Here is a 17,751-nt window from a genome sequence, read left to right on the forward strand (position 1 = left end):
CAAAGCTGCCACCTTTCACAAAGTAGCACTTCTGGCACAGTTATTTGAATTTAACTTAAGGGAGACCTGGTAGTCTTGTTTCATAGACTTAAATATCGGCATCAAATTTCAAAGCTATCCATCCAATAGTCATTGGAATATTTCCATCTGGAAGTATGGGACCAACAGACACACTAACATTGTTGTCCAGAGCTATGCCATTAGCTTGGCTAAAAGGGAAATTAAATAGCATTGTAATAATAAATACCAGCCAAATAAACGCTGCAGGAACCTTGTCAAGTCTGAAACTAGAATTATCGCCTTGCAGTTGTATGCATCTGCCACTCAGACTACTTTCAGATTACATCCCTGTTTATCCAGAGACATATAAAATATTAATTATGAGTTAAATTTGGCTAAAAGTGTTTGGTGAGGTCACACTGACCTTGACTGACCTAAAGTTGAAGAAATTCCTTCAAGACGTCACAAAGACATTACGTTCAAAAGGCCAAAACCGTGTTTTCTGAGGACACTGTGACCTTAACCTTAACCAAAGTCTAAACAGTTAATCCCTGAGTCCAAGTGAGTGTTTGTGCCAAATTTGAAGAAATTTTGTTGAGGTGTTATTGAGATGTCAGGACCACAAGAGTGGGATGGATGGACCCACAGACAACCTGAAAACAATATGCCTCTGGCTCTGGCTGTCGCTGACACAGAGGCATAAAAATATTTAATGGACTACAAATTTATAACAGACATCCTGCTTTACAAAGGTGTTTGAAAGACACTGGCATTTACCAGGCAGGGAGGTTCTAATGAAAAGGTGATTGGCAATTGAATCATGGGAAATGTGGGATCTAGAAGCTTGGAAGATTTGACCTGTACTGGGGACTGATGTGAGAATATTTTGACCTCTGTGGCTTCAGTTTTGACTATTTATTGTCTGTTGCGAGTCCCTATATTATGGAAAAGTAATACTGAAACGCTGGGCTGCCCCTTTACATCTTTTTAGAAGCCAAACGCTGGATGGGCCAGTGAAAAAGGCTACGTAGTATTAAACCAAATAAGTGAAGAAAACGTGAACTTGTGTCCTACTTTAACATACGTGTGAATTTACAGTGATTCACAACTGATCCCTTTATAAAATTAATGTTTTGAACATTTCTCTATTGCAAGAAGATAATACACCTGTCCTCAAGCTCTGTTTTCTTGCACCTGTTTAAATGCAGTTGTATTTCTGCTCTGTGACGGAGTGATTTGTTACAGGATCCATGTGAAACCAGCTCTCACATTGCTATGAAACTATTCCTTTATGTTGCCTCCAATCATTTTAAAGACACCTCACTTTTCTACTTATATCTGCAGTTGACATTTGGATCCCTCTCTGCAGACAGACTCTGCTGCTCTGATATGACTTCCATAGACTTACTTTTGATTTCTAAAGCAGCACCTACCGATCAATACCAGCTCCCCAGAGCAGAGCTTCTTTGTCGTCTTGTTCCTATTTAGAGTCTTGAGCTACCACCGCTCTCATAAACTCAAGCTGTGTTTTTCCTCTCTGTCTGCTCAGAAAGTCTGAGGGTCACTCCAACCTATTGATCCAGTTTGGATTCTTCTGCTTATCAGTTGTGTTTGCAAGATGACCCCTGGTCTTTTTCAGAAAAATAGCATCAAGCATTACCATTCATTCTTTTTTTTTCTTTATTTTTTTTTCAGAACAATAAAAATAGTTTAACAAACAAAGACTTCTTCATTCTCTCCATTTCGACTTGTATTTACAGCTGAAGATGAAACAAACACCCAGTCATGTCCATTTCATCTCCTCTTGGCTCCGTTCCCACCCCGATCCTCCCTCTCCACCCCCAGCAGGCTTGACAAGAGAGTACCAGGGCCTATTGCTGTGTCTTTGACGAGGTATACAGGCTATTCAATGATTGGTGACACATTATTTTAAGCAGACATCACTGACTTTCGCATTTAGGAGCTTCTCCTTTTGTTCAGAACTGCACCACACTTGGCCTGTTTGTATACGGTAGGTAACATTTAGCAGGTTATGACTGATGATGACACATGCTTTCACTTAGTGGCGTGACTTTCGAAAAGTCACATTTTTACTGTGGACACACCACATTACCAATATAAGAGAAGACGGCAAGACAGTTGACAAGTCTCAGATCCATAGCTTGTCCAGATGAAAATGATAAACTGCTGTGTGGAGGATCCCTGAGGGAAGTGAAGGAAGTTGGTTTGAATGCACAAGCCAAGTCATATCAGACACATAGGATTAATGGTCAGCTTCAAAAACGGAGTGGCTATTATTACACTGCAGCGATACTGAATGGAAGTACATGGACCTATTACAGAGCATGTGTAACCTATGGACTTAAAAGGCTTTTTGATACAGTACTTCAAGCACCTTCTAAATGTCATAAAGCAATTAGGCCCTCTAAAGCACTCAACGGAAATGTCACAAATGTTGGATTTTACAGTTTCCACCTCTCACTAAGTATGTGGATCTGAGCGGGGTTATGTCTCGCCATCAACATTTTTTTTTTTTTTTTTTCCAAATGCATCTGAGATAACTCTCACTCTTGTCCAAATCTACCAAGGTTGTAGATTTTAAACAAAAAGTGGATAAAATCAGCATAGACCGGACAAAGCTGAAGCTTGGTATTGCGATGTTTTCCTAGAGCATGAGGCTGCAGCGTCCCAAATCCCTCCTGGGAGTTGATTGTAATGGGATCCATGTGTGGTGTTATTGTCCCTCCTCGCCAAACGAATACAATCACATGAATCAGGGCTGAGTGGCTGAACAATCAACAGCAGAGGAAATGAAAGATGCCTGAGTAGTTGTGGCTATTGTGCACCTGATCAGGACAGAGGTATTGATACAGTCTGAACAAACCCAAGAAGTCATACTAATTAAACTTTAAAGAGTTCAAAACATAGAAATATTATACAACAGAGAAAAGATGAAAAAAAAAAAGAGCTAAATTACTGCGGCCCATTAGAGATGAGAGAGGCAGAAGAGACAGAGCAAAAACAAACAGAGGAACAGAAGCAGAAAACCTTTGCGTCCATGTCAGAGTATTAATACAGTAGTCCAGAGGTCTGCATGTAATAGTGGTGGATTTGAGCACCATCTCTATGGCTGGGGGTCAGGGGGTCACTGGTCCAATCAGGTTGGAGGGTCATGGCTGTCAGAGCTGGTTTTCCAGTGCAGAGCGGCAGGCTGGCACAGTGATGAGGATAATGACGTCTTAGTGTCACATCGGATCACACAGCAGACACACAGTCACAGAGCAGGAGTGGGCAGGCTGGGCCGCGAGGGCCCCAAATGCACCCGTTGGGCACAAACAGTCCAAAGGCCTGGCCTTTAGTGTTCCCATAGTTCAGTGGAGCTCCAGCACAGTGCAGAAAAGGATGAAATGAAGCTGGATCTACTCACATATCAAATGTTCAGAGGGGATCGATACATATCGTCAAGGGAGCAGTTGCTTCAATTAAGCCACATGGCCTGTAGAGGTGGTGGATGACTATTCATCCATTTCAGTCAGTTATTTTAGGCCCGAGTCAGGAGGGACATGAAGGCTCATCAGTTTTTGAGGTTTAAATCCTCTTCTTCACTGGTCACCCCCACCTCTGGGCCAATGTGCTGAGTGCTCCTGTGTAATACAGACAATATGGGTTAGACTCACATTTAGTATGTCTGAGCAAGACTAAGAGTGTACAACCACAATATGCAATGTATTTAGTCCGTATCAAATTGCATCACTGACAAAATATTCCAGTAATCTGCTTATTTTGTGACAACGTATTAGTAGTCTGAACAGTCGATTCTTTGTTGATCCATGATCTGAATGCAATGTCTTACATCCCTGAGTGAGAGAAGAGTCTGCTTCTTACCTTCCATTTTTGTTTGAGTCCACCACATCTTTAAAGACTATATTTATATAGACTTCTTCATCCAAACATTTCCAGTGGCCTGTGGCAGTCCTTTCATTGGTTCCTTCATTTTCATACAAGTTTAATCCAAGGTTAGAGCAGAAGAAGAGGCCTTCATAGTAACAGTCACTACTGGTTCAAAAACATCCAGTAGCTAAAGTGTGGGTCTGCAATGACATTCAATCAACCCCCAAACATATCATTCACTCCTTTAAAATCTTCAGTTGTTCAATTTTCTAATTTCTCCAGTGTTTTTTGTTCCTCATAGTTAGGCTCCTTTCACTCCAGTGAGGGGGGTGGGGGTAAAACACTCCAAAAACATCCTCCGTTTTGCATGAAGGCCAAGTCACTTGTCAACAAACACTGACAGTCGTTCATCGCCTTAAAAGTTAATATATATATTTATATATAAAAAAAGGTGTTCATAAATTATTCAACAATGTTCAGTAGATAAAATACCACTTGCATTTCTGTCCTGAAATTATCACTTTGTGCTTTCTGCAAACAAAAAACATTGGAAAAAGAAGCAGCAAATTTTTGCCAGAGGTTAATCCATATATATATATAAAAAAAAAAAAAAAAACATTGTCTTTTTAAATCTAAAAGGTTCACTCTATCTGTGGCGGTTGGATATCCCGTTGCTGTTTGTAGCGGGCTCTTCCAGCTCATCGTCCTCAAAGCCATGAAAGGTGGAGGTGTCGCTCTCCGAGGTGGTGCCGAACAGCTCCTCCGCTCCGGTAAAAGTCCCATCTTCCTTCTCTTCTCTGCAGTCAGCTGTGATGCAGGACAGAGTTGGTGAACAACTGATGGCTAACAAGTGATAGCAATCATAAAGTTACAGGAAGTCAAATCATATTAAATCGAAGGGAATCCATTTCTTCCCAACTGTGAACACACACCTTGGATTCAGTTTGAACAGAAAAAGTTGTGTATCATACTTTGGTGCATTTCCTTTCTGTAAGTCGCTTTGGATAAAAGCGTCTGCTAAATGACTAAATGTAAATGTAAATATGAACTCACTTGTGCATTGGCAGGCTGAGCAGGGAGACCCAGATTTACCCGTTTTCTTGTTTGAGCCCTGGCATTTATTACAGTAGTTGTTGGGAATGCTGGTCCCACCTGGACCCTTTGGACCTGTGAGGAAATTCCAGAAAAACAACGACAAAGTTTTAGGGATCTGTACCAATACAAAGAAATACTTTCTCTACTACCAAACTGGATGTGGGGGAACTTTGTGCTTTCTGCAAACAACATTTTCTATTTTTTTTTTTTCATTTAACATAGAAACTCTGTTGGTGTCTGGACCCAATCAGCCAAGATCTAGTGGTCTAGTCATTAAGACACATACCATATACAGATATAAGAAACTTCACTTTCTTTGCTTAAACTTTTGTCCTTTGTTCTCCTGGTTTGTGTTCGTTGATTTCCTGATTACGTGGACATGTTTTTGGTGTCAGGCCCTCCTTGGAGTGGCTTCTCAAATTGATTGTCCTAGTTAGCACTCAAGTTAGTTAGGCAGTTGGTCGAATGAGGGTTAAAAATGTGTTTTAAAAATGAAATACTTTATACTTTAAATGTGGGTTTAATCAGTTTGACAGCAGACTGTGGCTGATGTGAGACTTCTCTGTTTTCTTGATCTTCAGACACTTCAGGATTATGAAGCACCTGGTCAGATATATACCAGAGCTTTTAAAAAAGTCCGTTTCCCAGCAGTAATTACGACTTAGTTGTTGTCAACACCATTTACAAGAGAGAATCTCATAATCATGTTAACTCCGATATGACATGTTGTGTCTTCTCCCTTAGGACATTTGTTTGGTTTGTTAGAAACCAAACAGTGCCGTAGGTTACAGGAATGGCAGTCAGACTTACGTTTGTGTTTGTCAGTCTGTGGTGCAGAGGGGGACCTGGACGCCACTGTGTTCCTCTCTCCAGGCCTGTCCTCCTCTGCCAGGTGGGAATGGGTGTAGTGGTAGCTTAGTCCCGTACGGTTCCTGTAGCGCTTTGCACAGACTGCAACAAACAGCAAGCAGATGTTCAGTCCCACTACTGTGCCTACATTTCATTATCTAAGTATAATTTTGGCAACACAACATTTTTGAAATGCAGATTTTCTTTTCCTTTTCTGACCACTTGTGTTAAGGAAAAAGGCCTTAACATCCTCTGATTATAATGAGACCTTCACTGAGCTACAAGTCAAACACCCACCCAGTGTCTGGTGAGCAGGTGATTCCCTAAATTTTAAAGCAGCATTACTAAGAACTACAAGCAGTTCTTGTATTTAACAGCACAGAATGCTTGTATCAACATAAATAGGAAACTAAATAAGCCTTTAATGGAGGTAACTATTCAACTTCTGGCTCCAAAACGGGGAAGAAAAAACAGTAAGTACTTTAGGATCTGATTACAATTGTAAGTCAAATAAAACAGAAATCCAGACAACATAATAACCATGTCTCAGTTTCACAGCACCAAGGGCACTCTTCAGCTGAGAAAAGGAAGATAATATAGGGGCTGAATCAATAATCACAGCACTGGCAACACTACCACTCAACAGTCTATCAAAATAAATACCCTTTATATAAAAAAAAAAAAAAGGAGTCAACAAATTAAAGTACCTGAGGTCGAAGATTTTGAGTTCTGCTTTTGTTTGTATCTGTCTGAAACAGAAAAAAGCAAAGAGAGAGGGGAAGGCAGTGCCTGTTGAGTATGTGTTGTTCAAGAAGAGTCACAACAGCAAAAGTATCAAAAATCAAAAATTATTCTTTACTTACTGTCACAGACGTATGGCTTGTCGTCATCCAGATCTGCCCTCCTACGGCCTGAGCCCCGACCCTGGAAAAAAGAAAATACCACACTGACTATGAATGTGCAATGAAATCTATACCTTTCAACGTTTCCCAATCAAATCACACTGAGGTGATTTGATGTGATTTAAGAAGACAAAGAAGAAACAGGAAACAATTTTGAAAAGAAACTGGCTGACAATGTAGATCTTCTTGAACTTATAGTGGAGTCCTGGCTACTGTGCAACTGAAGTAATGACCATTTGGTCACTTACTCTTCCTTTGCCCCGGTGTCTCCTCTTGGGAGTGTCCACCTCGTAATCATCGTCATCATTGAAAGCGTCTTCTGCTGCGTCAGCCTCCAGAACCCTCTGAGACACAGAGAGAGAGAAAGAGAGGGGGGGGGGGGGGGTTACTTCAGCTTACTGAAACACTGAGCAGCAACAGAGAGGAGAGAAAATGCTGTTTTTTTTAGTTCTCCACATTATGTATTTTTGACAGATGTAATGTTCTTTCTGTTCCTGTATAAATTTCTATTTGATGTGAAAATGCTTACAGATGATATTTTTTATTGAATTAATTTGTGTAGTAGCATTGGATAGTTTTATAAGTTATCTATGTGCCTTCAGAGGAAGGCTAAACTCCAACCTCCGTCTTCCTGTATGTCCCTTTTGTAAACATCCATGTTTCCACAGGTAAATTTGGTGGAATGTGTGATGTGGAGATATGACGGCTTTTTACTCTGAACAAGATAACAGAGATAGCAGTCTATTAGCAATGTTTTGGACTGAACTTCTGAATTTAAAATGAAGGTTCATCGTTATGCAGCCTTAACTCATTACCATCACCATATATAACAGTCAGTAAACGGGAAATCAAAGCTGAAGCAGTCCACTAGTCCAAGCAGCTTCTCAGTGAGACAGCAGTCAGCTAACAAGCCCTGCAGGTCAGCTGGAAAAACTTGGCAAGTTGCCTTGACAACCAGTTCGGGTGCAACACTTCACTCTCAGTGCCAGGGCCCTCATTCGTTGAGTGATATCACTGACACTGAACATTCACATTTTAAACGTTTGGCCAATGAGCTTAACCAGAGCAACACACACACACACACACACACACACACACACACACACACACACACACACACACACACACGAGCGCAGAGTGTCTGACTGAACCAACCTGGATCTCCAGCAGGCTCTCCTCATCATTCTTAGCGTTGTTCCTCTTGTCTAGACCCTCTCCTCGCAGCAGAGCCTCCAGTGTGGTGCTCTGAGTGGGCAAGGTGTCCTTGGACATGAGGCCGCCGTCTGCACAAAGACAAAAACAGGCATGAACACGTGATGAATCTTAAAAACACCAGCTCATACCGCCACAGCATGCCAACACCTGTCTACTGTTCACTTAAGGTTCCACAGGTATATAATGGAAGCAGTGGAACCTGTGTATTTCTTATGATCCCAAAAGCTGCAGTGTGTTACAGTCCTCTACCATCTGCTGTTTTTCTTCTCGTGTCACCATCAGGCACTGTGATTGTGACGAAAACGATCAGTGCTTCAATCTCTAACCTATGTTTAAAAGCATATTTCCATTATGTCTCGTCTCTTCCATTCACACTAGACCTAATAAAAGCATGTGGCAAATTGCTGGAGCATTTGATTTTTACACCAGCTGTCATGTTTTTTTTCTGCCTGCAACAGAATGTGTCATCACAACTATTTTCACAGCAATATTATTACTGAGAAAAACATATGTTTTCATCCTGAAAGAGAATGCATTGTCATTGGTGAGCTCTGGGTAATGCTGTGCGATGCAGACATTAGGCTGCCTTTGTCCACAGGAATCTCCAAGGTACATTGTAGATAAGTGGCTTATCACTTTAACCTGAACGCATCATGCAGATATCTCCTCCTACAGTGAGCTGAAGATCTAAACAAACAGTGTAGGAGGCGAGCAGGTTGAGCAGACAAAGAACAAACAAAAGCTTTGACAGTCGGTCGATTCCACACATCTTATTTACAAAAATCTCTTCTCCACAGAGAGCTTCATGATCATCCAGTTGCACTGTGGATGTTTGAGTAGAGGACACACTTCAAACCCCCCCCCCTCCCATCTTGACTCCAGGTTTCTATCTTACCACTCTGCCCACTAGAAACACTTTTTCAGAATATTGAAGATGAAGTGTTGAAGTAACAGAGGGCTGCACAGGTAGAAGAGGCAGGGAGAAGAGGTGGGCGTGAGAGGCAGATACAACACGCGCCTCCTCCACTGTGTGGTGGCAGCCCCTCACCATTGTGTCTGCACACGTTGACTTTCAACTCTCCGCGACGAGACAGACCCCCCCCCACCACCACCACCACACACACACACACACACACACACACACACTCACACACTCACACCCTCCCTCCCTCCTTCCCTCCCTCCCAACCCATGGGAGCTGGGGGGCTAAAAATAGAGCCAGCAGCAGCCTGCAGCAGGGAGCTGATTCTGCATGCAGCCCCAGTCTCTAGCACACCATCAGTTAGACAGGCTGCCGAGGCAGCGAGACAGATTCTGGCCACTGCCCTGCGCTGGCCACCTCTGGCCAGCTGCACAACGTGCTCTGTATAAGAGACGCCAGGTTAAATCAGGGTATGTTTCCCCTCTGTTGGGCACTGGCAGACAGCACATACAGTCTGCTGTTGTTGGAGAAGGGAAGGGACAGCAGGGTGGTGGCGGTGGTAGGGTCTTAGCGAGTGCCAGCTCAGTGGAAAACAATAGGCTACAATGGGATGTGTTTGGGAAACAAAGGCTCGGTTCATATGCTATCTCTCTATCTTGCTTTCTCTTTCCAGGCTTTCTTGCTCTGTTTTACTTTCCCAAACATTTGTCCTTCAATCATGAAATGCAGAAATTAAAGCATCAAGGAATTTCTCACAGCCTTTTCCAAAAGCTACTAAATATCAAAACATGGAACATCATATTTCTGTGTGAGATTCTCTCTTTTGTCATGTTCATTCCTTAGGATAGTGTAACATCCCAGTGGGTATGTGCACGCCCTGGGCACAGAGTGGACCAGTTACTTGAGCTCAGGAACAGTGGCCACAAAACGTGCGCGCACACACGCGCGCGCGCGCACACACACACACACACACACACACACACACACACACACACACACACACACACACACACACACACACACACAACCATTTATAGGGAGAGATGAAAGAGTTGCTAGAGAGAAAGAGACCAAACCAATCAGCAAGGGAGGTGGTAAGTAGAAAATAAGATACAGGGAGAATATAGAGGAGAGGTTAAATGTTTTGAGTGAGCAGTTTCAAGTGGCCCGAGAAGGCCAAACTCCATTCAATAACATTTATTAAATACTGTCTGCAGTGGCCGAACTCCGTCTCGCTGCTCCCAGCAGTGGTAAATCTAATTACATGTTCTACTTCTCACAAAACAAGTTTACCAGCCGGGGTGAACACAGCCACATTTCATCCTCTGAAAAATGACTGGCAGCCTGTTCTGCTCAGCGCGCCGAGACAGAGTGATATGCTTTTAGCGAGATTATTCCAGATCATCACCAGTAATCACATGAGCTAAAGGAGGTGGGTGGGAGATGGAGGGAGAGATGGCTGAGCAGGAGGAGAAACTGAGAGCAGGACGAGGAGGAAGCAACTGGCAGGTGGCTTGAGGAGAACGGACTGCAGGATCTTACCGAGCTGAAGACCGTAGATGCCCAGGCGGGGATCTGTGGTGTTGTGCAGCCGTCTTTTCTTTCTCCAGCAGCGGGCGGGGTATGTGTACATCTGCCCGGCTGAAACCCCTGTATAATAACAGTAATGCACTGTATTACACAAGTCAGCAACACAGCTCTTGAAACACATTAATTAAAAAAAAAGTTTTACAGTTTAACAAGTCTGTTATATTTTGAGACATGGAAAGGTCTTTACCTCTTCAAGTGTTTTCTATAGATTTCTGTATTGAGAAAGAGTAGATGTGCTTCCAGCTCCAGTTTTAAAATTTTTTTTTCACTTTTTATGTGGGAAAACTATGTTAAACAAAATATTAATCATAGCAGAGTATTTTTACATAGTCAAAAACATGTGTGGAGAGGAACTTTAAATGATTAGACAATTATCAAACTTCTGTCAGTTGTCTCAGCCCTACTTTGTTTTACATCATCTAAAGGGGACTTTTTTCACTATTTTCGGACATTTTATTAACTAAAACAATGGATTGACTTAGGGTGGGAAAGAAAAATCAATAAATGTATTAATAATAAATCATTATTAATGAATGGATTAGTTGCATTTCTAATTAACAGCTCTAGATAATGTAGATGCAGACACAATTTTTACAAACTTAATGGACAAAAAAACAAATAACTCTCAGTAAACATTTGTTTTGTGTGTGTGTGTGTGTGTGTGTGTGCGCGCGCGCGCGTACACCCACCGGGACTACGGTGGTGCCGCTCCATCCAGATGTAGCAGTTGTTTTGGGCCACGCCGGTTTGTGAGTCCAGGAATGGCAGGCGGACGCTGCGTTCAGCACACAGGCGAGCATTGTAGCTGCGGCACTGCTCAATAGCCTCCTTGTAGAACTGGTCGCCCAACCTGCAGGGGGTAACATTAGAGGCAGGGGTCAGTGACACTGAGTGATGTGGTCAACACCTGTTTATTCACTGACGTGGCAGCCCGTTTGAGGAGCTGGGCAAGAACAGACGTGTCGCTAATGATAAGTGTGACTATTTGCAGAATCTCTGATATGCGGATTAGCCTCTTTTAGCGTGCATGAATGCTGTGATAGTGGCCTGTTGCTTTACTGGCCACAGATCCTTCAATCATGTAGCTGAGGCTGCTACAAGATGATAGAAAGCAGATCGTTACAAAATAAGGAAAGAACTACCAGCTGCTTCTTTAAAAGAAGAGCAATTATGCAAAAGGTTTGATCCTCAACCCGAGTAATGTATAAAAACTTTTAATCAGCCCTGTTGAATATAAGTATTAGACTGACAGCTGGGCCTTTCTTCTCTCTCCTTCCAGCTTGCCATTGGGGAGAATTTGTTGAGAAAGACAAACAAAACAATGCAACACAGTTACAACAGTTGAATGACTCTGCTGCTCCCACTCCTGAGGTTAAACATGTTATTACCTCTGTGGGCTCTTTGTCTGATCTGATTCAAGATCAGCTGTGAGCCATGCTGGTGTTGACTGAGTTAGATTATCACAACAACACTGAATCTGCGGTCTGCCATGAAGTCACTCCTCTGACCAGCTAGCAGCAAAGTCTCTCGCACTTTAGTTCCACTTTTCTTAGTGCCACTGAGATTTTGGCAGTCCCTCAGGGTTTCAGAGTTAATATTCAGAGTGAAATGGGGGAGGATATTTCACATTCAAGCCCTCAATCGCTGCCACACGCCTGGTATGGTAATTAGCCTACTTAATTAATCTCAGCAGAACGCCTAGCACAAGAGCAAGTTCTAATTTCACTATATCAAAGATGGGGGTAAATGCAGCGACTCTGAAATCATGGCCAGGTACTTTGTCTGTGATTTCCACAGTGTGCTGTTATATCACGGGGCCAACAGGGCAAATAATACTGCAGCGACCGGTCCTTCTAGTACGAACATCTCCACATCCACATAATGAAGTTCCTACACGTGTTGTCAATTACAACATTAGGAAGACGGCCATTTTGAAGTGAAACTAATGAGCTGCGGGCTGCCAGTCGAGCCCGGAATCTTAAACTAGAGGTGGAGGAGGTGGGAGGCCGATTTGTCAGCGTCTTCCAGATCCTGCTCTCCCTCTCCCTCTCACTCTGTCTCTCCCCCTCTCTCTGTCTTTACCCCTAGCCCTCCACGAGACGACGTCCAGCAGATGAACAGCCATGTTAGAAATGCTGTCCCGCACAAAGCCCATCGCTCTGCGGTTCAGACAAAGCCACAGTGTGTGAGGCTTCTGGGAAAGGGGAGGCTTCGTGTCAGTGTGACTGAGAAGAGTAAACAGTCACAGGTACAGAGCGAGTGCAGGGGGGGGGGGGGGGGGGAGGTGTCTGAAAGAGAAAGACGGGGGAAAAAATAAAAACAACAAGACAGGGAGTTCAAAAAGGCGAGATGGTGGGAACTGAGGTTCAAAGCTAACAAGCCGAGCATGACCTGGAGCTATGAGGCTTTGTTTTTCCTTCAGCGTGTTACAATCATACCAAGGTAGTGGCTTTATTGGAGCTAATAACCATGTCACTACTAGGCCCTGTCTTGTAAAGATGTGATACAGTGTTACAAAGCCAAGAGATCACCAGTTTCTCACAAGTACCAACACTTTCACAGGCTTTAAGACACAGAGAGGAATCACACAGGGGTGTACCCAAAACAGATTTAACATGCTCAACAGCAGCTTGACCAAAGATTCCTTTAAAATGAATATTTGGCTGATAAAAAAATAACAACAACACACAGCTGTGTCATAAAATGTATAAATTGCTTTCCTCAGATCTGTACCACATGTGGGAGTGTACTGTTTCCAACAGTAAATGAAACTAACCTGTTTCCCCCACTGCCATCCCTTGATATCAACACACAGTTCTGACAGGACGCACTGTGACATATCACTTTACTAAATGCAGACCAGCTGACCAGTTGTAAACGCTCCCTGAAGCCCGCCACGAGCGCACGCTTACTGTGGAGCGCCAAGGAACTCCTGAGATCACTCGAGTCGGAAGAAAAAAAAAAAAAAGTGAGAGAGGATGCCCATCAATCTAAGGTTGAAATGTGCAGGAGTTGGGGGGGTGACAGAGAGCAAATAAGTGGTGAAAGTGTTCTGGTGGTTGCTGCATGTCTGAGCGACGACATGCTCGCCGTCTGAGCACCCGGCGTCCTGAGCAGCAGGTGCTCTGGCTTGGGTGAGAGATCTTTCTGACACTTGTAATGAGTGACAAGACCCACGCGTACAGCGACACAGGAGCGGTGAGAGAGTCATAGCTCTCTGTGTGCGTCTCTCTCTCTTTACCTCTATCTCAGCAGTCACGACTTTCCCCCCCTCTTCCCTGGTCTGAGGTGTGTTTTTTGCTTTTCCACCGTCCTTTGAAATCAAAACGGTTTGAGAATAACTATTTTTACAACTTGGGTCTTAATTGCATAGTTTTGGCCACTATTCCCATCAAGTGTGACACAAAACATTTTGGCAGTCATATGACCTGATTTGGGAGAGACAACAAAGGCAACTAGTAAATTTATCACTCAAACTGTTTGTTCGTCTGTTGTAAACATCCAGCTTCCTGGTTCAGCTATGAACTACTGTGCTTGCATTAGTCGTGCGCATTGTTTTCCTGTGAAGTGAAGGCCTATTACCAACACTCTGACCACATTCATGTTCAGTTTCACCTACAAACAGAGTAGTCAAGGTCAGTGGTTCCACATGTTTGACAAACGTTCCCCCTTTAAAATGAACCACATCTTCTGTATTACATCCACATGAAGTTAAATCACCTAGTCAGTCAGACGGTTTAAAGCAAGTCTAAAAACAAAAATCAGTAGAGGATTATGTGGTCAAAATATATCTATTTCCCCCCGCTTTCCTCCTTATGCCAAATTTATCTTGTGGCTCCTTGGTTTGTTTACAACCTATCTGACTGCTTTGTTTCTAACACAGCTGGACTTTCTATAGGAGCTGTCCTCATTTTTAGAAGTTTTTTTTTTTTAATCCAGCTCCATCAAAGCTAACAGAAATAATAACCTAAACAAAAAATGAAATAAAGACACATGTTGTAAAAAAAAACAACAAAAACAAACAGAATTATCCTTTTAAGTCTAGCTCTGTCTGACGGTGACAGAATCCTGCTGACTTAAAGTAAACTTAAAAAGTTCAGGGCTAAAAAAGGTGCCTCAGAGGTATGTGCTACACATCCTCAATATCTTCCAGCTGAGTGGAGAAGGTGAGTGTGTGCATGAGGGCGAGGAACAAAAGCAAATCTTGTGGCCAGTGGGGCCTCCGCTATCAGCGTGTTCCTGTCAACGGTTCGCCATGTCACATGGCTGCGTCCGTAATGTGAGCATGTGTCAACACTCGTTTTGCATATCTAATGACAAACTTTAGTTCGCAGGAGAGCAGCTCACACAAGCCAAGTGATCTGCAGCCATGACAAAACTCCTGTTTACTTTAACACAGCTCGGTACTTAATAGATGGGACTAATGTAAAAATTAAAAAATAAATAAAAACATTAAAACAAAGAAAGAAAAAAAGCATAAAATGATGATCTAGAAACATAACTTCAGATTCTTCAGCTCTGTTCAGGAGGTTTCTCAAATTTGCAGGTGCACTGCTGCTTCACAGGAAGCTACAGCTACCACATAACAAGAGAGGGGGAGGAGGAGGAGGGCGTACAGAGTGACTGCATCCTGACAGCAACCTCTGATTACACCAATCAGAACAACACAGTCCGGGTGAAGGCAGGAGCAACACCAGATCATACACCTCCACTCACTGAAGTGCCAGTACACAGCAGGCCTGACTCAAAGTCTACTCAACACCAACGACAAGGCAGCAGATGAAGATGAAGAAAGGAAACTCCAGTTGTGAATAAAAATTTATATGAGCAGCTTTATGAGCTTCTTTATTAATTAAATATTCCAGACTCCATTTTATTCAGCAGATTCTGGAGATTACTGTCCTCCCATGCTCAAACGAGGTACAGATCTCACAGACTTGCACAGGCTCGCACACTGCAGCTTCATCTGCCACCACATCTCCACAACAAAGTCAAACCAGAGTTTCATTTCCCTAAAGTGAATCATCTTTTTTTTTTTTTTTAAAGACATAAAAAAAAAAAAGGAAAAAGGTCAAACTGGTCCACAGGAGCGACATCCAATTAGTGTCAAGTGTGACTAATTATAATCTGACAAACTTGTGAAATGAAGTCAGAAACCCGAGACAGAGGCTAATTATAGCAGATTGAAACACTTCATTAAGCGCAGCTTATAGCAAGGAGACATTCCACATCTGAATGCTAAAACGTCTCTGAGATGAAACAGCAGCTTGACAGCAGACGCACGCTGAAGCGTGTTGGGACACCATAGAGAGAAACAGTCCAACAAGGCAATAAATAAAATGTACTTTCCAATAATAATGGAAAGTATGTCATGCATGATGAGAAAAACGGAAGGAGCTACATGGAAATACATTTTTTTTTTTAACATTTACATCCAGCACTTAAACATCAGCTGCCTCACTGAGCTGTTCAGATGCCAGCAGAGGGAAGCTGTGATTGTATCGGCCCATTCCCTGGTGGGCAAAACTGTGAAGGAGGGCACTGCAGGACAAGTGCAAGCACGCTCAGTCGACTCATGTATAAATATAGATTTAGGGGAAATTTTGCATTTGGATAACAGTGCTTTCCGAAGCATCATGCAATGAGTGTGCAGGTGGGGGGATGTTTTGCTAAAGGCCACTTTGACATGGTTTCACAGCCTCTGTGACTGTTCAGTCATCTGTAGCCCCTTGTAACACCACAGAATGAAAGCAAATTGCAGGGCCAGCATATCATCTGTAAGTGCAAACTAACTCTTAGCAGAAAATGTCACTGCACAGTCAGGTATCAAAAACATCCCTCTCCTGGGTGGAGTAACAATGCTAGTGGGTGATGTGCAAGGTGTTGTGTGGTCCACTCCCTGTGCTACCGTCCACGGAGGTGCCAGGGTACCTCTATGGAGGAGCAGATGGTTCTCCTGCTTGTGCCCAACACTTCCTCTCTGTCGGAGCATCTCTCTGACAGATGGGCCCAGGATCCTGGACCAAGCTAATCTCCAGCACTCCTCCACTTAAAGGCACAGTGGAGTGCCTGCTCTACCTTCCACAGTCCCAAAGAACCATGATGATCATTGCAACCCATCAATACAGGCTGACTGCTGCTGTCACGTCCAACTGAATGTGTGCATTTAAAGAAATGCTACGTTATGATCTGCCCCCCGACATGAAATGACAACAAAGCAGGAGGCTAATTGTGTCTAACTTACAGTAATATGTCTACCAGTGGGATTGGGTGAAACAATACAGAAGAACAAAGGAGAAATGGGAGAAAAAGGTGGAGCATTTCTTTGAAGTTGAGGGATTGAATCGACTATTGCACAAGCTATTACAGCACGGAGTGACAGTCTATTTCCGACAGCGGAGTCAAATTTGCTGTCACTTTTGTCGATTTCGCCAGCAAAGCATGCAAATACAAAATGCCTCCTCCCTTGCTTTACCGGGTCCTGACCACGTCTGCGCTCGGAGGAGCCAAAGTTGACATGTCGACAATTCACACCAACTATAAACGACTTTCGGAATGTCAGATGATATTCCGCCGCTATGCCCAACCGAGCACGAAGAAAATCGGCTTTTAATTATTCGGTGCGGCGCAAAGGCACGTTGTCGACAGTTTTCAAATAAATTTATAGCCCAGGAAAGACGACACTCTCCTGTGTTGAATGCAAAGCCACACGGAGGAAAAGCTCCTCCGGTGCAGTCAAAATGTCAGGCAGCCTTACGCACATGTTTGAGACTAAATGTTAAAATCTTGTGGAATAAAAGAACTATACGAGGCTACTTTGCCATGCAAGAAGTACACAAAATAGATTTGGACAGCTTAATCTGACATATGCACACGACTGGAAATGACATGCACGAACAGCCAGTTTTAATGTACGGGTTGGCAACAAAGTAATTATTCACAATTTCCTCAATGTCTAAATTACTTACGCTTTTAGTGGATTCTGAATGACAGCCGCCATTTTGCTACAATGTAACGCAATATCGGCGTCTTGCAGTTCTGAGGGAAACCTACGGAAATTGACCAATCAGAGCTCGGGGTGAATTCGTGGACCAATACATCTGCAGCATAGGCGGACGGGGCGTGGCTTAATGGGGTAAACTGTCAAAATTATTTTAAAGGGTTTTCCCTTGTATTTAAATTGTACACAACTGAATTACAGCACTTTTAAAGAGACCCTCACTGTAGCTTGGATACATATCAAGAGCAATTCCCTCTTTGGCGAGTCAATGCAGTGCAAGTGGCACA

General features: G+C 43.1%; 1 protein-coding gene across 1 annotated transcript; it reads right to left on the minus strand.

Moving 5' to 3' along the window:
- Positions 1–1,669: 1,669 nt before the first annotated feature.
- LOC139632893 (zinc finger protein DPF3-like) lies at positions 1,670–17,514 on the minus strand. Its single transcript, XM_071498164.1, has 11 exons — positions 17,433–17,514; positions 11,154–11,314; positions 10,417–10,524; positions 7,893–8,020; positions 6,986–7,081; positions 6,699–6,759; positions 6,543–6,584; positions 5,797–5,937; positions 4,945–5,058; positions 3,886–4,698; positions 1,670–3,644 (listed from the first exon to the last, which is right to left on the minus strand). Exons 1-10 carry the CDS (start codon positions 17,462–17,464, stop codon positions 4,538–4,540), a joined length of 1,044 nt encoding a protein of 347 aa, XP_071354265.1. The 5' UTR covers positions 17,465–17,514; the 3' UTR covers positions 1,670–3,644; positions 3,886–4,537.
- Between the last annotated feature and the right edge of the window lie 237 nt (positions 17,515–17,751).

The sequence above is a fragment of the Trachinotus anak genome, unplaced genomic scaffold (assembly GCF_046630095.1).
Source record: "Trachinotus anak isolate AG129_WGS33_773 ecotype Australia unplaced genomic scaffold, CSIRO_AGI_Tana_v1 ptg000015l, whole genome shotgun sequence".
In the NCBI taxonomy this organism is placed as follows: Eukaryota; Metazoa; Chordata; class Actinopteri; order Carangiformes; family Carangidae; genus Trachinotus; species Trachinotus anak.

Excerpts from the sequence above, each read along its gene's own strand:
- LOC139632893 (XM_071498164.1), bottom strand. The coding sequence starts at position 17,464 with ATGGCGGCTGTCATTCAGAATCCACTAAAAGC. Across the intron at positions 10,525-11,153 it reads GCGGCACCACCGTAGTCCCG|GGGTTTCAGCCGGGCAGATG; the intron begins GTGGGTGTACGC and ends GTTATTATACAG. Across the intron at positions 5,938-6,542 it reads CTCAAAATCTTCGACCTCAG|TCTGTGCAAAGCGCTACAGG; the intron begins GTACTTTAATTT and ends TGTTTGTTGCAG.